At 44.5% G+C, this 24330-nt stretch overlaps 1 protein-coding gene and 1 long non-coding RNA gene across 4 annotated transcripts in view; one reads left to right on the plus strand and one right to left on the minus strand.

The window, feature by feature from the left end:
* Positions 1 to 23368, plus strand: part of LOC108448936 — a 70027-nt gene extending 46659 nt beyond the window's left edge. Inside the window, exons 2-4 of one of the 2 annotated variants that reach the window (XR_001865026.1) lie at positions 5980 to 6059; positions 19963 to 20084; positions 21297 to 23368. This is a non-coding gene — a long non-coding RNA (uncharacterized LOC108448936). The remainder of the gene's footprint in view (positions 1 to 5979; positions 6060 to 19962; positions 20085 to 21296) is intronic. The other variant, XR_001865027.1, reaches the window with a different exon arrangement.
* Positions 1 to 24330, minus strand: part of IQCA1 (IQ motif containing with AAA domain 1) — a 92604-nt gene that overhangs the window by 39471 nt on the left and 28803 nt on the right. For both annotated transcript variants that reach the window (XM_017743429.1, XM_008640714.2), the window contains 3 exons: positions 10089 to 10173; positions 3957 to 4070; positions 139 to 214 (listed from right to left, as the gene is read on the minus strand). In XM_017743429.1, the coding sequence (XP_017598918.1) occupies positions 139 to 214; positions 3957 to 4070; positions 10089 to 10173 (275 nt within the window). The remainder of the gene's footprint in view (positions 1 to 138; positions 215 to 3956; positions 4071 to 10088; positions 10174 to 24330) is intronic.

The following is a 24330-nucleotide window of genomic DNA, read 5'->3' on the forward strand; positions in this document are numbered from 1 at the left end:
TTTTTTTAATCTAACATCCTCATTTTTATAATGTTCCACACTTTGGGCAGCTGCCCACTTGACCTTACAGGAATGACATTCAGATTAAGCTGATCTGGGAGAACATTCCAGCTGGAATTGTTATCTTTTTCTACTGACCTTTGTACTGAGAGCTTCCTTCCTCCAGTATCGAAAGGAAATTGCTTGGACCCATTTTCCAGCTTTCATCCACTATCTAGAATGGGGGGGAAGTGAAAAGAGTAATTGTTGACAGCACTGTTTCACAGAATTACGGAATGGGTTGGAAAAGGCCCGAAAGATCTAATTCCACCTCCTGCCATGGGCAGGGCCACCTTCCACTAGCCCAGGTTGCTCCATGAGCGAAGGGGTGGCATTTTATCAACTGAAGTCACAAAACTGAACAAGAATTAAACCTCAGCTTGTTTGAAAATGTAGTTTAGGGAGGAGAGTTGCAATATTTAAATGGAATCCCCTTTTCAGTGATTTGTCAGGGATTTTTCCATTCCATTCCATTTCACTGCCATTTCCTCAGTTCCTTTTGCTGCTATTGCCATGTTCCTGAAACAGTTTCATTTCATTGAACGGTATTTCTGAGGGAAAAACTTCCCAGAAAATGATCAAAGTTTCTTCATCTCGTATCAGTCATAAATCTCAAAATGTGGGTAAGGTAATAGTTGATAAAGGGAGATGAGATCACTGGTTTGGGGAGGAGGTGAATGTGGATTTACATGAGACAGCACAAGGTGGATCAGGATTTTGCTGAATAACCTGCAAACCACTTGTTATCAGCGAGATATAAAGCGCAGCTCCTGGGATAATTAAAACTAAACACCCCCCTAAATAAGCCCTGTAATTAGGGGCATATCTGCTACCTGCAGGTATAGTTGCAACCCCATTATGTGAGTTATCAAATATCTTTTTAATTAAAGTATTATTACAGTAATTACAGTTGGGGCCCAGAAGGAGAGGCAAAATCTAAATACATTTATCACTTCCACGCTATAGATGCATTTGAAAGACACTCAGGAGTTTCTTGACTGAACATCAAGAACTGTTTTGGTAAAGTATAAGGAAAAGTTTGAGGATTTGAGCTCGAATGCCCAGTTACTCAAATGTATTTGCAGTTTTACAGGGTGTGGCTTTTTGAGGTTCATCTTTGGCTCATTTGCAGTAGGCAGAATCCTTCTTTTACCATTTTTCCACGGTGTTTTATAGAAAATGATTAAACCATGATGTTCTGAGAGGAAATGTGTCAACTATTAAAAAACCCAACAAACAAATTGCCCCCAAACCAGCCTAAAAATGGTTTCTTCATTTTTAGCCTCTTAATGGAACAGGACACATCAACATTTTATTGTTATAAATAAGCCAGTGAATCATTTTAGTTATTTGCTTCAGTGATTTTATACACTGACATAAATAATACTGTTGTGTTAATTCAGTTGTTTTTAATCAAACCCACTCTCTTGTGTCTAAGGGACAGTTGCAGGATGCTGTTCTGTTTTCCCTCTTGGCTCAATTTAACAGCCTAAGAGTAAATATAATAAAAAGAACTTTTCCTTCTAAGCCAGTTCATGTATTTTTTGATTTTCAGTTGATTGGTTCCATGCTTGTTCTGTCTGAAATGTGTTAAGGCACCTTGAACCAGCAATATATGTTTGAATTTAAGCAGAAACGTGGGAGTAAGAGTTTCAATCTGTTCCTGAGGCTTTCCAAAGCCAGCTCTGCACCAGGTGATTCCCATTCGATTCGACAGCAGGGGAAACTGAATGCACTGTGCACATTTCCTAGGGACATTTTCCTGACAGGTTTCACTGAGGACAGGAATGTGCCTCCCTGTCAGACCTTTCTGGGTGAAATTCAGGGATGCACAGCTGTGCTCACGTTCAGTGAGACAAGCTCCAGCAGGTTACTGGGTGAGGCGGTCCAGACTGGTTCTGCTTTTGGAAAGAGGGATTATGTGGGGGTGAAGCCGTGGTTGTTTTTTTTTCCTTAGGTGCCTAATGGGAAATCAAATCAGCACCTTGCAGAGAAAAGAAAGGGGAGTTGCTTTGATATCAAATACTCTTTGTAAAGATTGCTATCAGGCTTTTCAGAAATACTTAGATTTCCTTCTGGGATCAAACTTTTGTTTTCTTTAAGAGCTGAAATTGGGAGCACAGCTTTTTTCTGCCTGCATCCCTATGACTTATAGCCTATACTTATTTTAATAAGAGTCCTGCTGTTAGAACTTCTCCAAATACTTCTCAACTGGTTTAAGATACTCCTTTTTTTCCCCCTGTCAGTGCTATAACCTTGGAGAGAATGTTCCCTTTGTTCTTTCTCAATGAACCATAGAGAACCTGATATAATGGCTCAGAATTTTACTTGACAGGACTTGTGTGATGGCTGAGGAGATGGGAATGACATGAAGTTATAAAACCCTAGAGCTCTCTGCTGTTATTTCACCCCATTTCAAAACAGCCTTGCAGAGGCTGCGAGGGGATCGAGACACATTTTTGGTGTTGTTGGTTCTAACCTACTAAAATGTGCAAAACCAAGAAGGAATCGAATTTTACCCTGGGAAAGTCAGGTTTTTGAGCAGATGGGGGAGGTGCCATCCAGTTTCAGGAGCTTCACCAGTGCTGACAGTGTCACCCAACAAACTGGTCAAAGTAACAAGTGACTGACTGGAGCGTGCCCAGAGCTTGAAAACATCCCCTGTTTGCACAGGAGCAGCCACAACCCTTCCTAGTTAGCAAATTTAGGCAGTCCGGCTTAAAGAGCTTGAAAAACATTTATGTATTTGCTCCTTCAGCCTGCTGTGTATTTTCATTTACAAAGGGGGAAAAAAACCCCACTCCAACCCCCCAAATAGTGTTTTCAAGGTGCTCATTTACAAGTTAACATTTAGGTATCTACCTTGTGATTAAATTGACTGATGTTTCCTAAATTCATGTAATTTAGGTTCCTGGCTAGATGTTCTGAGAGCTTTGGCCAGATTAATGGATGTTGTCCAAGAAAAGCATCTTTTTTTTTTTTGATATATATTTGTTCTAGTGTTAGGCCTTCAAATTAATTTGTGTAAAACTTGCAGTGAAGAGTAAGCGTTGCCCTAGAAAACTCCCCCTTCTCCTCCACATATTTAGTGAGAGATTAATGACCCTTATTAAAAATATATATATTGTTTCAACTTTTGTTTATTCTACAGAGTAAATGAGAAACAAAAGCTGCTGCTTCAGCAAAAGCCTACAATTTTTGTTGCACAGCTTGTTTTTGAAGATGCCCTTTTTGGTCACTGTTCTGTTTCACAGGTGTTCTGCTCTGTGAAGTTGCTCCTGAAATAATTTGGAAGCGTGTCTTCTGTGAAAGCAGCCCTTTTTCTCCAAGATTTCAGGGGGTATATTGTACATTAAGCGGTGGCTACTGACATTTGAAACAGAAATAGTTCCTACCCTGAGAATGTGGGCTGAAAATGCATGGCTTATTTACAGGTTTATGAAATGCTGGTTAATGTGGTTTAAAAATCAGTTTGAAATCCACACAAGCTCTGAGGTGGGATCTGGGTGAGACTAAGGCTTTAATTCCTAATTCTGCAAGGGGTGGCAGTAATGAACTTCTCTGTACCCACATTACAAGTGGGAATGCTTGGTTACCTCTTGGTTACCTCTCTGACTGTCCTGGCAAAGATCTCAAAGCCCTAAAGTGTATTTTGCCCTCATTTATGTCCCTGACAGTCTGCACCTCCATCAGCTCTTCCCACTGAGCTCAGTCGTGGCCATTCCTAAAATATGAGAGGTAAAAAGTTCCCCAGAATCATGGAGGTCATGGAAAGGCTGAGAGAGACCAACCTCAGCCAGTTTTTTGTCCCCTGAACCCAAGCCTGGAGCTTTGGTGACCAGTTCAATGTCACTGAACAGCCTCTGCCCACACCTGAGCTTTGTCTCTGGCTTCACAACCTGCTTTTATTGCCTTACTTGCTTTCCAACTTTTGGTGGCTTTTTTACTGCTGGCCTTTCCTTTTCTTCTTTTCCATTCTTCTCCTTTTCTTTTTTCTCTGCCTCCCTTTTGGCAGCCAGTTCTTCAGCCACCTGAAAGACACAGGGAGGAATGTGATTGGGAAAACACAATATCCAAGAGGCCGCACTCTCTGAATTCCAGACCATTAAAAGAAGCCTTTTTGTGCTGAGGGCACCTGCAAACTCCAGCAGAGGTGCTGACTATCCCAATATATCATCAGGAAAGGGCTGATTCCTCTGTCCCAAACCATGAGGGCTTTTATGGAGCAGGACCAGTTCCTGAAGCCATCCAGAAGCAGAATATTCTCATGACACACGACTCAAAGTTCCCTCTGGACTCGGAGCCAGATTATGAATTTGTCCTGGTGTTTGTAAGGCAGATTGATTTTTATAGGGATGGATTTTGAGAGACTGCCCCGAGGTGTGTCTAATTTCAATATGTGGCTAAAGACTGAATTGTTCTAGTGGGTGAGAGAGGTTGGGTAGAGAGATTGTGACAAACTCTGATAGATCCACATGGATAGCTCAGCATCTTTATCCCTGCAAGCAAGCAGCAGCTGATAACTGGGTACAGCTCCATCAATTCCCTTCTCTTTAGTTCCTGGCCATTTATACTTTATTATCTGAAAAAAGCAGAGGGTGAAAATTTGCTGCTTCTACCATTCTCTTGTTTCTAGGCATCTTTCTTGTCCCTGAGAGGAATTCTAAGATCATTTACTAATGAGTCTAAATCAGGAAATCCATTGAAGTTTATTAATGGACCACTAATATTGGCAGTACCATGAAAGAGTAGCAAAGTAAACATTTCCAACTGTAAGGTGTGTTTCCTGCAACAGTGAAAATACCTGTTTTCTCAAGTTATACCTTTGAATGTACTGGGTGCTGGAAGGGGACAACGACAAGGGCTGTGCTTTGCAGCCAGGCCAGTTCCATTAGTGGCTCTCCCCAAGCATTTCAGTGTCTTACATTTAATTAAATATGGTAATTCAAACCCCAAGCAGCGCTCCGTCACATCTCGCTGTGACAAGCAGCGAAGCGTTTCATTCCCTGGGATAGGTTAACAGATTGACTGGAGTTCAAAACAGGTTTTTAGTGTCCCAGTGGGCCTGGTGCATCCAAAACCAACAGAGCTACTCTGTGCATACAAAAATGCTGCTACCAAGGATCTTCTTGCTATTTTCTAAGCCCGTGAGAGACTTTTCTCTCTCACAGAAGAGGTAGCAGAGTTATGTAAACAACCAAACACCTGCAGCCTTGAAAAGTCTTGTTTATAGTCCAGTAGAAAAATATTTTGACAATGGATGTTTTAGGATTTTAGCCAATCACCCCAAGGGGTGGCTGATCCTTTGTCCAATTAGACTATGAAGAAAAAAGTCTAGAAAAGAGTTCGTAAAAAATTAAATAAATCAATCTTGCTGCACAGTTCCTGCCTGCTGGATCTTCTCTCCTCCTCCCTACGGCTGCGGGACACGGTGATGTACCCTAGGACTGCAGTAATACTACTCCAAGTGTATCCTTTCCTGTAGTGTTCCTACCCAGCCAGAAATCCAACCATGTCACCTCCACCTCTGCTTTGCTCTGCCTGCAGAGGGTAACCACAACCACTCCCAGCATCTCAGAGGTGGCTTTATCCAGCAGGGTACCTGTAAACACACACGTGATTGACAAAAGGTTTCAATTTGCAGCAGTGCCTCTGCGTTCTACGGGCAGCATCTTAAGTGCAGCCAGACTCCAAATGGAAGGATCTGCTGTCATGGTTTTGCACAGATGAACGATACTGGAAGGGGTTAGACAGAGTTTCTGTTCTCATGAACCTGCTGTGGTGGCACTGAAGTGTCCTCGTCCTTCTGCCTGGCCTTGCTGCAGCTTCTCCAGCTCTGCTCCCACCTGTGCTCCAAGCAGCTCCATGATTGCAGCAGGCTGGGAGCTGGGGGAAGTATGGGTGTATCTAACCTTGAGTGCCTTCTGCTCTGTCCTACAGAACCACTTCCCCTCCAGCTGCAAGGAGGTGCCTGAACAATCTGACAGAAGAGGAGGAAAGAAAGGCAACGGCAAGCAAAGGTTAGTGTGAGATGAGTACGCAATTCACCCACATTTGAGTATGGGGGTTTTTTCCTTCATAGTGGAAAGAGAAGCAGATGTCTTCCTAAATTGTTTTGGACTCCCCTTTTCTTTGCTAAGTTGCCTATTTTTGAAATGATGCAGGAAGCAGTTAGCAAACTCTTAATATAAATGAGGAAGACACTGTCATTCAGTGGGAGCAGATGAATTTTAGCCTCTTTGTATTTTTTCCCAGTCTTTCCTAGGACTTCTACTGTGCCAGTGATGATTCTTCTCCAGTAACATTTTCTTCAGAGACTGAAAAGACATTTTCCTTTAAGCTGATACCCCATAAAAGTTGAATTGACTTTTCTAATCAGTTCAACCATGTTTTCTAAAATCTTGCATTGCAAATCTCCTTTTTTTTTTTTTTTGGAAAGAGCTGGGTACTAAACCAGAGTGCAGCCTATGAATGAAAAGTCTGATGCTGCTTTATATGAGCCAAGTATAAGAAAACTTCCAGCTGCCAGCAGGACTCACTTGTTCTGCTGTCCTCAGCCACAGGAAGTTTGGTGTTGGCTCAGGTAAGGTAATATTCGAAGTAAATGTTCTTCTTCAGGAAGAAATCCTTCCCTTATTCCTTGAAAGAAGACCTTACTTGAACTTCTTGCCTTAGAGAGTTGTGGGTATAAAAGAAAAGCAGGGGTAGAGAGTGAGTTTGGGAATGCTGGATCTCCAGCTGTGTAGTGAGAGGGATGCCTAGAGAGGCCACCTAAAAACAGAGGCTAGACCAGAATAAGGGAATAAAGGTAGGTATTTATTTGAAAGGCCTTCAAAGGCACATCCTGGGGAGCCAGAGGCTACTGCCGAGATGGACCCTGGGTCACCAGTTCTTCACCATCTTCATAAGTTTGGTTCATTTGCATATCAGGGTTAATTCTCCAATTATAGCCTCAGTTAATGATGTAATTACCCCAAGCTTGCCCCTCCTCTTTAAAGGCTTTTAGTTTACACATTTTGGGGCCTGGTGTCCTTGAAGAGCAAACCTAGAGAAGTTTGTTATGTCTAACCAGCATGAGAGAACAGCAGCTGACAGGCCACAGGAAACTTCAGGGTTACACACTGGGCAGTGCAGATTTGAAAAATAGAAAAGTTAAAAGCTAAGGCATCAAGAGCAGCCTCAGAGCCTGGCTCTAACATCAGCTTGAACACAAACACTTTCCAGGGGCACAGCCCAGTGTTCCTGGAGGGAAAAGTTCCTCTCTTGGGGTATTAACTCTACAGAAAGAAGTTTGTTGGAACCTAGGAAATGTTGCTTCTTTATGGAGGAGTTTTGGTGTGGGTTTTTAGGGAAGGTGGGTTGCTGTCTGTAGGTGATATTTTCAGTGTTGCGCAGTTTAACAGAGGCCAAGTACAGTCTCCTTTCTCCTGCGTGGTTAACTTGAAATAATCACAGTATTTAAAGGCTTTGAGTCCTTCTCTGACACCTTTCTCTTTTTTTTTGAATGTTATTTAATACTAGAAATGAGGGGGAGCTGGGAGAGGGGGAAGTGCCTGCTAAATGGCAACTCTCTTGGCTTATTTTCATGGTGATGAGACTTAACGAACTACAGGAAAAGATCATAATTTTGTTGGCAGCAGGATAAGGGCAAAGCTAAAAATTGTCACATCTGATGATTATCTGTGGAGCAAAACATAAAAAACCATTAGGGATAGAAATCTGGAACAGATGCAGGGAGATTACACCGATGTCCTGGAATGTTGAATTTCTCTAGAAGAGTAAGTAAAGCAGAGAAAAGCTTCTTTTCAGTCAAGGGACAGCACTTCCTTTGCTGACTGAAGCACCAAGTACTCAGCTTCAGGATGTCTTTGGCAACATCTTTTGGAAAGGTATTTGGAAAATGTCATGGAAAAGCAGTTTGTGCAGAAGGCCAGCTACATTCCAAAGTCAAGTAAGGTCAGGGTTGTCAAAGGATCAAGAAATATAGAATGTATAATAATGCAGCAATGGTTCGTGAAGTGATTAATTTGTATTTTATTTTCCCCAAAGTGTCTTTACCCAAGTCTTATAAAATGCTCACTTTTTAAATACAGTTCAGTCTGGATTTTTCATGGAGTTTGACTTGGGACTAACCAACCCCTGCACAGGAGCTAAAACAGACAAGAGATGAACTCCTGTCCCCCCTGGAGTCAAGGACAAAACTCCCATCAGCTTCAGTATGGCCAAGATTTCCCTTCCTATGCTGCCCAGTAGACCAGTGTGGAACAAACCCAGGGATTTTTAATATGCAGCTGACTGCAGGCCATTAAAACATTTAAAAAAAAAATGTTTTACTTGTCTGACATTCAGGTAAAATCATGATTGCACTGAACTTTCTCTGGCCAGCTGCACTGTGGAGATCTTTTAAGGCTGTGACACACATTCTGCTGGCTAAAATGGAAGAGAAAAGAGGCTCCAAAACTGGTGAAAATCAGATAATCAGTGAAAATTTGTTAGGAAAATAGAGGAAGGGTTTTTTTTCCCAGGGTGCAGGGAAAACAAGCACTGAAAGAACCTCTCCAGACTTCTGGCTTTCATTTTTTCAGGCAAAGAAAAAGCAGATGCTCAGGCAAGGCAACAAAACGGCTGAAGGTGGGAATTGAAAGCTGGGAGCAGGACAGGAAGGTTAAATCCATTTCTCCAGAATCCACCTCCATATCCAGTGTTGCTCGGAACAATTTCTTGTAGTATTTTCTTCCCTAGTTGTGTTTATCCTTGGTGGTAGCAGGTCTCCTTAGCATCACACTCCCCAAACCCCTCTCCAGCATTAAGCCCCACTTGCTGGGTGGCTCCTGGCTGCTCCCAGCAGCCAGTGAAGCCTTCTTGACTCTGGCACGTGTTTCTCCTTTAGGGGCTGAATTGAGGATCTCCTTCCCTGACTGGAGACCTCGACCTCAGCAGCCCCTGAACTTGGCTAAAACCAGGAGTATGCCCCAAACTCCGTTTAAGTGAGGCACAGGGAGCTGTTTGCAGCAATTTCCCTGCATTTTTAGTACAGTAGCTGATGGTTAGGCCTGTGCTCTGTGCTGTGCCTGTCTTTACACCCTCCCCAAACCACACAGAGACTGCTGGGTGCCCCAGGCTCTCCTCCCTGTGATCCCAGGGAGGGCTGAATCCAAAATTCCCTGTCTGTGGAAGCATTCCAGGCTGGATGGGGCTCTGAGTAACCTGGGCTAGTGAAAGGTGTCAGGGTGGTTGCAAAGAGATGATTTTTTAGGTCCCTTCCAACCCAAACCATTCTGAGATTCTATAAAAATCCTCTTTTACCACACTTGTGTTAGAGAACCAGTTGCAGAAAAATCATGCAACAGTCCTAGAAGTCTTAGAAGTGGAGCTTTCAGGACCACAGAATTCAGGTTTTGACCTCTTAGTTTTCCTAGCCCAGCACACCAGTTCACTCAAGGGCCAAATCCTGCTTCCTGTTTTCCCCCAACAGACTCATTATCCTGCTTGGCTCATCGGGATGGGTGGAAATGGCTCCAAGTGCCAACTACTGCCTTCAGCTGGGCTTAATCACTTTCCCTGCATGACACCCAGATGATCAGAGGAAGAGATTATCAGCCACTTCCATTAGCCAGAGAGATCAGGAGAGGGATTTACCAGGAAAAATAACCGAGATCACTACAACACACAAGATAAACTAAGATACTTCCTTCACTGGGATGTTAAATTCGCTTAATGAGCCTTGGCAGTAAATCAAGGCTGAGGCCTGCCTGCATAAGAAACTCTTCTCTGCTGTTGTTCTCTACTTCTTGTCCATCACCTGAGCACCTTCAGTCGTGATAAGGTGGCTGCACAGCCTGAAAGGGAACAGATTTTGGTACCTGATTGGAAACACCCTGAAGAAAAAAACCCCGTCCTTTCACTTGCAACAAAAGGCTTTGATCTATAAGATTCTTGGAGAACTAGAGCCACAGTTAGGAAAAACTGCTGCTTAAATAAACACACATGTTTTGTGGCAGTTCCTTCTCCAACCTCATGAAATTTTTTCATGAAAAGAGGGGCAGTACCTGCTCTGGATGCTTTTCGATAAAAATAGCCTTGGAACCGCCTGTGTTCTCAGGGGGATAGTCAGGAAACCTGCCCGTGATATGCCTGTGGGAGAAACAAAAGTGGAAAGGGAATTAAAATCCATCATTTTTCACCTGGTTGACAAAGATTTTAAATAGTGGGGAAGCTTCTTATGGCAGTGGCTTTTTGTCCTGTAAATGAATTAAAACAGTCATCAATCCATGTCTGTTATGCCATGGTCCATCAAAACCTGCAGATCCTTAGGGCTGCACATTACTTCCTGGCTGACAGATGCAGATTGAAGTGTTTATACCTGGAAGTGTCCATGGCCAGGTTGGGCAGGGCTTGGAGCAGCCTGGGATAGTGGAAGGTGTCCCTGCCCATGGCAGGGGGGAACTGGATGAGCTTTAAGGTCCCTCCCAACCCAAACCATTCTGCGATTCCATTATTTTATGTTCATAGCCCAACTCTCTTTGCTTTCAACATCCAGCTTTTTTTTTTTAGGGAAGAGTTATTTTGCTTAAATCAGGTTTTAATCTGCAAGTTCCAGATTGTATTTCCATGTGAGGATTACCACTCCTAAATTTCCGATGGACTTGCACAACTGGATGGTGATGGAAGCTGTGAAGGGGCAATGAGTGACTTTGTGGGAAGGGTTCATGGATAACACAGGGAGCTTCCAGGCCTTTCAGAAAGAGATTAAACGATACAGATAATCATTTCAGCCCCAAAGGCCATTTACACTGATAAGACCCTTTAACTTCCTTCCCTTTTGCTGCTTGTTGGAACATATCTGTAAGATTTTCTGTTTCTTTGGTAACATCAGGAAGGTTTTTCTGTTCCAAAGAAAATCCTGACAGTGCAGAAAACCCCTCGTGCTACTTTCAAACAGCACGGTAATGTTTCCTCTAAATGAAATTAAATTTCCCTGGAGAAGAAAAGAGCTCAGAAAGGTCAATACGATTCCTAAAAATTGCTTTCATTTTTTTTTAAAAACAACTGGTACCTTAAGGGACTTTCCTAGGCTGTTGTTAAGCTGCAGGCTCAGTTTTAAGCTGAGATCCTTGGAACAGAGCATCTGTTCTGTTTCTGCAGCACCACGTGTAGGGTTGGGATCTCTTGCTGCTATTAATGCAGCACCAGTTAGGGCAGAATCAACAAACATTCATCCGTGCTTGGGAGCTCTGACTTGTTCAACAATTACAAGTTCTGTATGCAAACAGATGCAAATCCTTGGCCACTGCATTCCCAGAAACCAGCCTGCATCAACAAAGGGCTGTCATTGTTAGTGTGCTTTAAAAAAAATCCATTAAAAACGGGAATTTGGCCTCAAAACCCTGCATGATCTATTATTTAACGTTAGCTCGTGTTCTATTTTTTACAAACAGCCAGAAAATAGCTCAGTTCTCTGTTAAATGCAGCCTTAAATGCTGCTACAAGTCTGGTTTACAGTAAAAAACTTCCCCAAATCTGTTATTGAGGCTGTTGCTACTTCAGTGCCAGCTGGGAGGAAGGAAAGGCAAATGCACTGTGGGTGAAAAATCAGCTGGGAGCTCACTGAAAATGATATCAGGGCCAGCTTTCAATATTTATTGATGTTACATTTGGTATTTGTACTCCCTTTTCCACCTTTAAATCATTTACAGCTCTTGGAGATGGCGGGGATTGGAATTAGGTATTTTTAAGGTTCCCTCCAACCCAGACCATTCTGTGATATTTAACTTTGGGTATGTATGATGAGTACATCTGAGTGCTGTAGAAATTCTACCATATCCTGAATTTTGGGAAGGGGATTCTGGTTTATAATCTGTATTTTCTGTGTGATTTTTCTCCTCCCAGCTGGTGCAGCTGTTTGTGGTGATGTGGCTCCTCTCACCTTTTTATTTTTGTAGCAGCTACAGCAGGTGCTTGTGTGAAAAAATGAGGTGAGGAGAAGACAATGCCCATCTTTTCGTGGAAAGAGGGTCAGGCATTACCCAGTCAGGGATCAGTGGGGTTTTTGGTTGAGGGCAATGCAGGATGTGCTTTTCCATGGTCATCAGTGACCTGAGAGCAGGCAGTACCAAATATTTTGGTGTTCTACTTCTTCCAGGGCATCTGTTTTTTTCTTGTGCATATCCACTGCTGTCTGATGGCCTGGAAGCAGAGCTCTTAAATTGTATTTCCCTACCCACCCTCTTGTGGGTTTTCCTCTTTCTCTTCTAGGTTGAAATGACCACAGCTTCAATCTTGTGATGCCTGGGAATTCCCATGCATGACCCCGATAGGCAAATTCCTCCCTTTATGAAACCCTCCGAGTTCAGAGGTTAAACCAGGGATTCGTTTGGCCTGTAAATCTGCCCAGAAAAATGCAGCCATTCATCTTCCTGGTCAAAAGTCCACTTTAAACCTAATGAATCTCAATTTTCATTCCCCCTTCACTTTCTGGCAGCGTTCTGCTCAGAGCCATCACAATGGGTTGTCTCATGCCTTTGCCTTAGGATGTAAATTTGGACTCAACTGGACCTAAGTTCTTTGGTTTGCAGTTGGAAAAACACCAGGATAAAATGAGCAGCCAGAGAAGCTGTGGCTGCCCCATCCCTGCAAGTGTCCAAGGCCAGGCTGGATGGGGCTTGGAGCAGCCTGGGACAGTGGAAGGTGTGGGGTGGGACTAAATGATCTTCAAAGTCCCTTCTAACCCAAACCACTCTATAATTTTAAATTCCTGTATCTTTGTGCCATCAGATAAGCTACACATCACCTGTGGCTCAAGGGGGTCCCACCAGACATTTCCCATGAACAGCTCTTGGATTAGGAGGAGGTCCCAGACATTGTGGAGTGATTCTGAGCTTTCCTCACAATAATATTTATCCAAATAATTTTTAACCACCTTCCCCTTTTGAAACTTCCTATAAACACTGAAATATTCATGGGTAGAGGCAATAATAGAGTAAGAAAATGAACCCAGATGATGCAAGAAGTTGCAAGAAGAAGCCCCAGCAGGCTGCTTTGTTTTGTGGGAAGTGCGGAGGGGAGCTGTGCGATGGGAATCCTGCCTGGTTCCACTGTTGATGGGGAGAGGAGAACATAAAAAGCTTAAGCTCTTGATAACAGGAGCATTAGAGTGTGTAATATATTTGAAAGACATGGTGCATGTCAGAGACACCTAGATCCGAGTCAGAACTCTGTGAATCTGGTACTTATTACTGTCTCAGTGTTTGCAGAGGGGAAAAAAAAGATCCAATTGTACTTTTCCAGTGTCTCATAAAAACGTGTAAATGCCAGAACTGGAAGAAGCAACTCTTATTTTCAGTGTGATTGCTTCAGTGGGAGTGCTGACAGCGCGTTAAGCGCTGCAAGCGAAAGCAGAAGCAAATTGTCCTGGATTTCTGAGGGAGGATGCAGTTCTAGTAAAACCAATTGCCTGAAGGAACAAATGAAGTTTAAAAAATCACGTGGTGGGACTGGACTCAGGGGCTGAACAGAAGTAAATAAGGTGAGGAGGAAGGACAGGGCTAAGAAGAAACCTCCTCTGTGTGAGCCAAAGCGCAGCAGCAGCCTGGGAAGGCCCTTACAGCCTCAGGAGCCCAAAGCCTGCAGGCAGGGAGCTGAGGATGGCTCCTGGGGGTGACCTGCTCCCTGCTGTGTGTTCCCAGGCACTGAACAGCAGGCTGGGTTTGGGAGCTGTGCTCTGCTTGCTTGTGCCGGAGTTCAGAGCAGGCAAAAAGATCCTTCTCTGGGTCAGAGCCACTATTTAGCAGCACTGCTAAAGTTTCTGTGCTGAGGAAGATGCTGTAGAAGAAGGGACCTTTGGAAGCTGGTGTGTGAGAAATCCATTACTTTTCTGGAAAGCAGTGAAATCCTGTCAACGGAAGCAGAGCAGGGGCTTGGAAAACAGCTTTACAGAAAAGCCTTCTAACTGGGATGAATGGGGGCCCTAAATCTGAATCAGAGCAGCTCAAGTGGAAGAGTAAAGGGATGGACAAGGATGGAGGGGTGAAAAGATGTGATCTTGCACTCCCAGCTGAAAAAGAAAAGGATGTGATGAGGTTTCTGTGCTGTTTCTCAAATTACATTATGTTCTCTGGTTCACTGTTACTGCTCCAAACCTATTCCTCTTACAATAACTCAGTCCTGTCAAGTGTAATTGAAAAAGAATGATCTTTTATGGTCTGCAGTGCAAATCCTTTAGTCTCTGATCTGTAGCAAAGAGTTCTGGCTCTTCTGGGCTCAGTATTTGTTACAGCACAAAACCCCACATAAATGTCCAAGTTTTAACTAGGTTCAAATGGTTCTCTCATGTCTCCAAATCACCACCAGACTGGGACAAGTCAGTGTGATTGGCAAGCTCTGAATGCTGTGGCACCTCCACTCTCACCTGTAAAATAAATTCTCTGCCTGGGAGATGACCCTACATTGTGCTTGTCTCATCTGCTGCTTCCTCCCTTCCCCGTTTCAGGAGCTTCAAAAATTTTTTTAAGTGTTTTCTCTCAATTCCACATTGCTCAGGGATGGTTATAGTTAGGGCTAAATCTGGCTTTTGATTTATGAGAACACACCATTGATTTAAACATTTTGTCTGGTAATAGACTCAACAAGTTCCTACCTACTCTGTTCTCTGGCGTGGTTTTACATGTGTTATTCTTTCTTTTTGGCTATGGCTTCTCCAGTTAATTGCATAAAAGGCCTTGTCAGGAAAAATAAATTGTTCTTTGGAGGAACAAGAGTGCTTAACTCTTCTCAGGGGAAGAAAGGATGTGGGCTGTGTGCAGAAGAGGAGGCATGAATGATGGTGTATGCGCTGAGTGGAGGGACAGAGGGGTGTTCCATGCAGAAAAGGGACACAGACAAAGAGGGGGGAGCTCTTTAAAGAAATAAAACCCTCATAAGTTTTGTAGTTCTTGCCTGTTTCTGTAACCCCACCTGATATGGATTCTCTCAGGCTGCTTAAATAGCAGTGCTGGTTTATTTTAGGTGTCTTTGCTGCGTTGTTTTGGTTTTTTTTTTTTTTCCCTTTTTGTGTGTGTGCTTTCTTTAGCTCTTTGAAAACCACTTCCAGGAAAAATAACCTGGGAAAATACAATATTACTTATAAGGCAAGATTGATTTCCACAGGCTTCTTATCATCTTTAATGAGTTTGGACACAGACACATTACAACTGATGTTTTATCTCAGGTCCTGATCCTCCCAGTGTTTGCTTGTACGCGTGGTTGTTATACATGGAAGCGTTTCAGTGGAGGGTAATTGGAGGATCAGAAACTTTATTGTTCTGGATAAATATTCAGCTTTGAAAATCAGAGATTGAGTGTTGTGAGGCCAACAATGTGCAAGGAAAAGCATTCCCATGGAGGAACGAGGACGCTTTTTGGGTTTTTTGTGGGGAAAGGTGATATCCTTTATTAGAGTAACTACCGTAATTAGAATGGTCTTTGGGGTCCCCGGTGCCTGCCTTAGATCTGAAATGGGAGAAGGCAACTTCAAAGCCAAGTAATAGCTGGGAACAGTTGTTGGAGGGGACAGACCTAAATGAGGAATGTGGTAATACTCCCTGATAGTTTTATTCCATGTGGTGTTACTGGCCAGGAGAGGTAGACCTTTGGCTGACCCAGTGCGGTTGTTCATAAGCTGCTTGAGTTCTTACAGCGAAAGAGTCTGTTCTGCTTTGTCATAAAGTTATTACCTTTCCAAGGATCCTTCTGGTCTTTTAGGGATAGCAATAGGTAATTAGCAGAATGGAAAAATGGGAATCTCTGTTCCCCTTCAGGTAGGCTGGGGTATGAGCTTTCTCTGCCAGGACTCCTGGTTATCCCAGTTCCTGCTGTAAAAACCACGAGGGAAAAGGATTGTTAAAAATTTTCTTCCTTTCGAAATTCTGACAAATCATTCCTGGTTTGAAATAACAAGAGATTTTTCTCCTTGAGATAATTGGAGACATGGATGGTAGCACTGCAAATTACTCCTGGATTTCTGAATGGAAATTAAAGGCAGCTTGGGCATGAATAATGCCAAGGAAAACCAACAAGACTTACTCTTCCAATATCAGCTTAAGTTAAAAGAAAATCTGCAACAATCAGAAGAAATATTTTGTAATATTGACACTCATGAAACATTCTGGTGCTCTGATTTTGCATGTCCCTCCCTCCACACACTCAAAAAATGTTGCCCAAAGTTTTCTCAGAGCTCAAATTTGAATTCACTGAGGATTGGGAGAAATCACGTCCTGACTGATACAACTAACTTGCTTTGCAAGAGCTGATACCAACTAAGCTGTGCTGAAGGCTCAGACAAACCTAGAGGACATTAAATACACCCACCACAGCATGGAAATGGGAAGAAGATTAAAGGGACTGGAAAGCAGATCCCTGGAAGGTTATTTAGGGTTTTTGGCTTGACTCCTGCAGCACAGAACAGCCTTGGGCAGAGCTGCTGGTAAACCTGGTGTGAGGTAACACTGAAAGATCCTGACGGATCTAAGGACACCTGGATGTCCCATCCCTGCCCCTGGAGGGAAAACTGACGTCCAGCACTGCCCCCGTGCTTGGTTTGAAGATCCTTGAGTGTGTTTCCTTCTCGTTGGGAGTTGCTGATCGTGCTGTGTTTACCAGAGCTGTATTCCTTGAGGAGTTGTCTCCAAGGATGGAGGGCTGCTCCCCCTCTTTCCCAGTCAGGCTGTTCCCAGGCTGGTTTCCAGTGCCAGCTTCCTGTTGCCTGTCTCCAGCCTTTGGAGGAATGCCCTCCTATCGAGCCAGCAGCGAGGAGAGGAGAAGTGGGGTGCGCAGCCCTTCGTGAGGAGGCCCTCAGGGACTGCTCCAGGGCTCTGGGGGCCTTGGCTGATGGAATGACAAGCACACTGAAGCACACAGCTCCCATTAAACTCTCATCTGGTTTGATTTTGTCCCATCTTTCCATTCTCTTCAGAGCAAGGTCAGAAATACAGAAGCTGGCTCAAAGAAACGCCGGGTCAGATTCCCTCTGCGTTTACTGAATTCCTTACCTTTGGTCAGCTTCTCCTGCCAGCGTAGAACGCCCGGTCCTGACTCAAATTGGGCAGAATTTCCAGTGCTCAGCATTAAACTTAAGAGACTGAAACAATTATGGGCAGTTTTAAGCCAGATTACTTTAACCCAGACTAGAAGCTTTGTGAGAATAGTTTTCCTGCAGAGTCAGCCAGAGGGAATCAACAGTACTTTATTAACACAATATGAATCCTGTAAAGAGGAAAATAAAGCATGCCATTTTTTCTGGCAAGGCCAGCCAAAAGAAATAACTTGCCCTCCAACATCACAGGTTTCTTTGGGATTTGGAGTGAAATGGAGAATAAGAGAGCATTTTGTTTTATGGGATTTGTTTATGAGAAATTCGAGCAATTGTTTTTGCTTCTTAGAAGTCAAGGTGGACCAGAATGCATCTCTACAGGAGGGCAAGAAGGCTCTAACCTGGCTGCTTTACACTCCTTCACCATGGCCCATCACTTAAAACTGAAGATAATGCTTCTGGAGAGGGTTCAGAAATGGTGGCCTGGACAGGTCACCCACCTAGAAAAGCATCCCTGGCTCTGTGTGGGCTCTCACAGGACTTTGCCCTCCTCCTTGTTCCAAAATGGTTTTACATCTGCTGCATTTCTTCTGCCACACCTGCCTGTGAAAGGTGGCTGAGGTATTTCAAGGGTATTGGCTGATTAAAAACGCCCTGGAAGGTCTGTGCTCTCCCTCTTGCTCACGTGCTGGATGGCGAGTTGTGTGCATGGATAATCAATTCAGTGCTCTTGGGGCATGTCAGCCTCCCTGCGTGTGCTGTGCAGCATAGACAGCCTTTATATCTGCCTGGAAAACTGGGAATGAGGGCCTGGAATGAGCAGAGAAGCTCTGTGCTTTGACCCACCCCTTTTTTCAATGCTGGAATAGACAGTAGAGCATAGAAGTGCAGTATGGTGATTAGACAGCCCTGGTTGTGGGTAAATGATGAGATTTTCATTGGGATTTTCAGTGATGTAATTTATTACTTCAGTGTGATGAAGACAGATGGATCCAAGGTGGCATCAAAGGTGGCATCAGACACGTTTCAGTAGCTCTGTCTCTGCCTTACACCTGTGCTATCAGTGCAGAAATACAGCCCAGGCTGGCATAACTCATTTTTTGCCTCCCTGAGTTAAAATGCTCTTCAGCCACTATGTCATGGCTGTCCCGCCCATGGATCACTGTGCCCCTGACCTGCTGCCTGCCCATGATTTAACTGAGGAGTTTCTAAAGGACAGTGTGTGATCAGCTTCATCAGGCATTGCATCACTGCTTGGGAGAGTGGCTTGATAATCCATTTAAAACTGGAATCACTATTTGCAGCTAAGACTGAACTGCCTTGAAGAGCACTTTTGATGCAGCAGGAAGATGTCAGTGGGGAAGGAGAAGCTGAAAATGGTGCATTGCAAAGTTTTTAGGAATGTAACCAGACACTGCTTTGCCTTTCACTGCTCAGAATCCCAGAATGGGTCAGGTTGGAAGGAACCACAGTGAGGTCATCTGGTCCCACCTCCCTGCCCCAGCAGGGTCATCCCAGAGCAAATCACACCCCTTGTTTCCTCTGCACAGCTCTGGAATATCCCCAGAGAGGGAGACTCCACACCCTCTCTGGACACTGTTCGGTCACTGCACAGGGAAGAAGTTCTGCCTTCTGTCCAGGTGGAACCATCAGTTTCTGCCTGTTCTTGTGTCCCACTGCTGAGCCCCGTGGAGCAGAGCCTGGTCCATGCTCTGGCACCCCCACTTTGCATAATTACACACATTACAGAGGTTCCCTGTCAGCTGTGTCTCCTCTTGAAGAGCCCCAGCTCCCTCAGCCTTTCCTCATCAGAGGTGCTCCAGTCCCTTCATCACCTCTGCAGCCTCCACTGGACCCTCTCCAGGAGCTTCTTGTCCTGAGGAGCTCAGAGCTGGACACAGCCCTCCAGATGTGCCTCTCAGGGCTGAGGAGAGGGGCAGGATCACCCCCTGACCTGCTGGGAATGGTCTTCTTGATGCACCCCAGGATCCCACTGGCCTTCTTGTCCCCCAGGGAACACTCATGGCTCAAAGACAGCTTCTTGTCCACCAGGACCCCCAGGGCCTTGTCCACTTCAGGAGATCTGCGGGTCTATAAACTCCCTCTGTGGTTTATGTGAAAGCATAAATGACCTATTTAATGATAAATCGGAGGCAGTTTCATACAGATGAAAGCAGTCACAGTGCTTGATTTTTCCATGTTCATCCCAGTTGGCTTGTGCAGCCTCATTGGAATAAATCCCCATCAGGTGTACAGAGAGTGTTAAAACCAGGGAAAAAGTGAGAATGTCACAGAATCCATCTGTTAAATTAGAGATGTTTGCACTCCTGGCCAATGCTAATAACCAAAGAACTCACTAGAAAGAAAAAATAATTCAGAACCTCTGCTTTGGCATTTAAAAAGCGTAGGAAAGGACAAGGAGAAACATTCCAGATGAGCGCTCAGCTCTAAGCCAGGCATGGTATTAGGAGCAGCCATTTACCAGGAGTTCTAGCTCAAAACCCCAGTCATGTCTGCAGTCCAGGAAACACAGTGTAATTCCTGGAGATGCCAAGTTCCTTAGCTCCCACCTTTTTAGTTTTGGGAGAGAAAAATTGGAGTGGTCTAGTCCTGTAACTGGTGTGGCTCTGGTGCATGACCTGTAGTCTCCCGAAATTGGCTGGAGTTGTGCAGACTGACAGAGTTGGATACTTTTTGCAGGACTCTGGCATTGCCTCTCCAAATGACTGAATCCTTCTGCATGTTACTCAGCGGGATACACTCAGATTTAATCAAAAATAAGCACAAAGTGCAGCTTTTTTATTATTGCTAATTTAAACGATGGCTTCATAATGTGCTTTTAATAATTCCTTTGGTAGACAGGGTCGGTGCTGCAGAGAACTGCTGGCAAAGGGGCTGGAGAGCCGGGGATATAAGGGATATTCTGAGGGAATTTGGAGCTGGAACCTGCTCTTGGAAGAAGCAGAGAGCTCAAGCACAGGTAATTTCCCCACAGTGGTGGAACAGGCAAGGTGGGGCGGGAAGTGCAGTTTGGAGACAAGCCCTGCAGGGCAGCTTTGCTCAATCCTAGGGTTCTTTTGTGTTGTTTTCCAGCCTGGAGATGTGGCTGTGTTGTTTCACAGGCCTCTCCAGAGGATCAGTTGTCTGGAACAGCCTTATTGCAGGATAGCAGAGCTCCCTGAGGCAAAGAATGGGAAGGTGAGGCTTGGGCAGGAAGGGAATGCAGCACACGCGTGGGAGAGGCCCCCGTCAGCTGCTCCCACCTTCGCTCCCGCTCGTTCCCAGGCTTCCCAAACTGCCAACCTTGCAACACACAGGAACAAACCCACGTGTTAGGTGTGATTTCCCTGGAGAGCATGAAGGTGGAAGGATACTCTGGGCACAGAGTTACCAGCTCTGACAGCTGAGGCCGTGATGGGAAGCGCATGTAAGCACGTGGCACAATTCCGGCTCTGGAATTTGCTCCCTTGGAGCAATTGTGTTTTGACTTGGAATACTTGGAGGACTCCTGGAGCTACACAGACTGCAGCCTTTAACTCACAGCCCTGCTTTAAACCTGCATCTTCAGAATTGGTTGCTGGATTGGAGATGCTTTCCAGAAAAAAAAAACCCAAAAAAATCTGGGAAGAGTTGTTTTCCCTGTGTGACGGGGAAGACAAAGCAAGAGAGTGAACTTCCTTTCCAAGCCACCAAAGGATTACTGAGTCAGTAAGGGGCTCTGGAACTGATTTTGGGGCCAGGCAGTTTCCTGCTATTCCATAAATGTCTCAGTAAATACTGAACCAGCTCTTTATGGTTCTATACCCTTTGCTCAAGTCATGGAATCATGGGATGGTTTGGGTTAGGGGGACCTTAAATTTCATCTCATTCCATGCCCTGGGCAGGGGACACCTTCCATTAGACCAGGCTGCCCCAAGCCCTGGCATTGAACACTTCCAGGGGTGGAGAAATGAAAACAAGTTTGTATTTGGCACAAGATCTTACTGGTATAGTTCTAATTATTGTTGATAAAGTTATTTTGTACAAGTAGGGCCTAAGAAGACCCACTAAACTCCCTTATATGCCATTAAATGTCTTCTATTCAGCCTAGGATGATCCTAAGTCTGCCTGACACAGCACATAAACTATAATAGCTGGGTGTTTTTAGAGTAAATTACTGTAAATAATTAGACTTTCTGTTGTCTCTGCACAGGACTGAAATGCAGCATGACTTAAAAGCCCTGGACTCTGACCTGGATAATAAAAACAACCTGCTTGATGGAGTCTGACTCATCTCCCCCACGCTGAAATTCCCAGTAAAACTGAAACACATTGGCTCTGGAAGGAATGGATGCGACTCAGGTTTCAGGCAAGTTCTTGCTCTGCCCACAGAAATACCATCTCCCAACCTTTTCAGCCATGAGCTGAGATTTCAGTCTGAGTGTAGGACGTATAGGATTTGGATAGAGCAGCTTTAATGTGAATTTTGCCCTGGGGAGAGCTTCCCTAGGTACTCACCAACCCCACGCTGCCCACCTAACAAAGGAGCGAGGGAAATAATTAAATCAAATTAAAAAAAGAAAAGCTTTGTCTCATGTGCCCTTGCCGTATTTCCCAGCCCTGGGATTGCAGTCAGTGTTCTGCTGTCACCTAGAGCCTGTTCCAGCTATTTCACCATGGAGATCTTGAGGTTTATGGGATAACCTGCTCCTGTTGCCTGTGTCCTTCTCCCCTCTCAGCTCCTCCTCGTTCCATTTGCAGTGTAAGACTGGAATTTTCTCTGCTAGACGATGCAAGCCTCCTGGGTGTGGAATCCACTTGGAATTCAGCACTTCAGGAACTTGTCAGCAGCCTGTTAAATTATCCTGTTGGCACACTGGAGCCATAGTGCCCCGAGTCAGCCTTATATTCCATCAGACATTCCACTGCTGTCCTCCCCAGGGTCGGGAAAACCCACTGCCAGTGGAAACAGGGAAACAACTGGACTGTGGAATTAAACATATCCCTCTTCTCTTGGGAGAAAGTATAACAGCTTACCACATTCCCAGCCACAACATGAATCCTTCATCTTCTCCATAGTCAAATCTGGCCCCTTGGCAATTGAGTCTTATTTTTTATATATTCACCTGAACTTGCTGCCACAGACATGTGGGAACTGCTCTTTTGTCTTTGCCTTGGAAACACTTCATATTTTCTGTCAGTCTTTGGTCCTAACTGTGCCTATTTATCAAAATGGTAACTCATAGGGGTTTTTTTCCCCCAGTTTTATGCCTCTTTCATCCCTCCTCTTCTGATTCTGCCTCTCCAGATCCTCATGACTGTTTCTGCTATCCCTTTGCTCTGCTTGTGTCAGTGCATGCCACGGTTCTTTTTTACCCCACTTGCCTCCTTTCTTCTTTGCATTCTACAGAGCCAAGGCTGAAAATGCCTTTTGCACCTCCTCTGCTTGCTTCTCCAAAGAGATCCATCTGTGGAGCAAGGGCTGTAGCTTGGGAGCCACTGCTCTGTGCTTCGTGCTCATTTTTATTCCTTTTAGTTCTGAGCTTTTCCTTAGTCTTTCTCTTCCTAGAATATCCATTAAACACCTCTCCTCTGCCAGCCACTGGCTCTTCAGTGCTTCTACCAGGCACCAGTGGGACTCCTGGCTCTTTTTTCTTTGCCTGTTTCTTGTTCCTGTATCCCAGCAGATCTTTGCTTGTTGGAAATGGGGAAGTGGGGAAAATTGGTTCTTCCTCCTGCTCTGTATTAACTTGCTGGAGAAGACACCTCTCGCTGTCACAGTGGAGTGAAATAATAGCTGGGCTGGGCCTCTTCCCCTTTCTCTTGGGAATCATTCCCTTCTTTCTTTCTCCTTGATTAGGACCACGGTCTGCCAGTTAAGCCAAGGATAGATCAGATGGCAGAGCAGGCTCCCCTGGGCCAAGCCTAGTAGGTATCTAGCTGGATTCCTGAAAGAGGAACCAGCTCCAAGGTGAACATCAGGCCCCAGTTAGCAGTTTTAAACACCCCACTGCTCTGTTCCTGCCTTCAGAAATGCAGTCTGCTGTGTCAGGACTCTGCTTGAGAAAGGAACAGAGGAGGACAGCAACTTAACGCACCCACTGAACGGGCACAGCCCGCAGGATTTTCCAGGGAAAAAAGCCCAATCCTGCCTTTCAAACATGTGGAGCTGTATTATAACAAGCTGCTGGCTAGTGGGAGTCCCTGGGTGCCACTGATGTTTGTGTCTGTGTGGGTATCTATGACAACAAATAAACCTAATGTTTGGGAAGTGTCCTTGGGAATCTCAGTGGGGGGTGGGGTGGGGGGGGGTTTGCTGCATTAGGTCGGGAACACTTTGCATTTTCAGACTTTTAATTCCTAAGTATTATGGAGATGGGTATGAAGTGCTTTAAGAAAATGAACTAATTAGTTACCAGATTTTATTTTTCTTGTGTGCAAATGGGCCAGCTCAGACTAATGCTGTTTACTTTAGCTGATTCCAGACTTTTAGATGTATAAAGGAGTGAATATTTTTAGGAGCTTTAATTCTAAGCAGGAGGCTTAGCCTCAAGGTCAGTGGACTGTGGGTATCTGTGGGTCACTTGCAGCCATTTGAAAAAGGTAGAAAATGGAATCTAACCTCAATTTGTTGTAATGGTCAGTTTTACTCCTATAGTGCTACAAATCAAAAATTGGGAAGCCCGGAGTCATCCTACAGAGCAGTGATCAGGATGGGCAGATCAGGATGTAAGAACAGATCAATGTAGTTAAAGACATAATAATTATGCTAAATAAATGGAGATGTCTAATTGCACCCATCTTTCTGCTCACAGGATTTAGAACAAGGAGTTTTATCTTTCTCGTTGGTCCTCGTGCCTTTTGGAACAGAAATGTCTCTGCTATCCCTGTAAAAATCCACAGGCTGAGGACAATCTTGCCTTTGGTCTACAGTCACCAGAGTGTTTGGAGCTTTGCAGGTGAAAACTACAGAGACAGAAACTGGGGCAGGAATGGGATGGGGAAAAGGTTAAGCCTTTTTGGGCAGAGTGATTTGGGAACAAGCAGGTTGAGGAGAAAAGTGGAGGAAGAGAGCCTGGTCTGTAGAAGAACCGTGCTTGTTGTGGCTTTGCTGATGTGTGGCTGTTGAGATCCAAATGAGCTTTTGATGTTGCTATTGCTTAATTTATGTGCAAGCATGGCAAGAGGTGTGCAGTGCAAATCCTGCCTGATGGAGAGGTGGAAATGAGCTTAGAAATTCTTGAAGC

This window comes from Corvus brachyrhynchos, unplaced genomic scaffold (genome assembly GCF_000691975.1).
Source record: "Corvus brachyrhynchos isolate BGI_N302 unplaced genomic scaffold, ASM69197v1 scaffold79, whole genome shotgun sequence".
Taxonomy (NCBI): Eukaryota; Metazoa; Chordata; class Aves; order Passeriformes; family Corvidae; genus Corvus; species Corvus brachyrhynchos.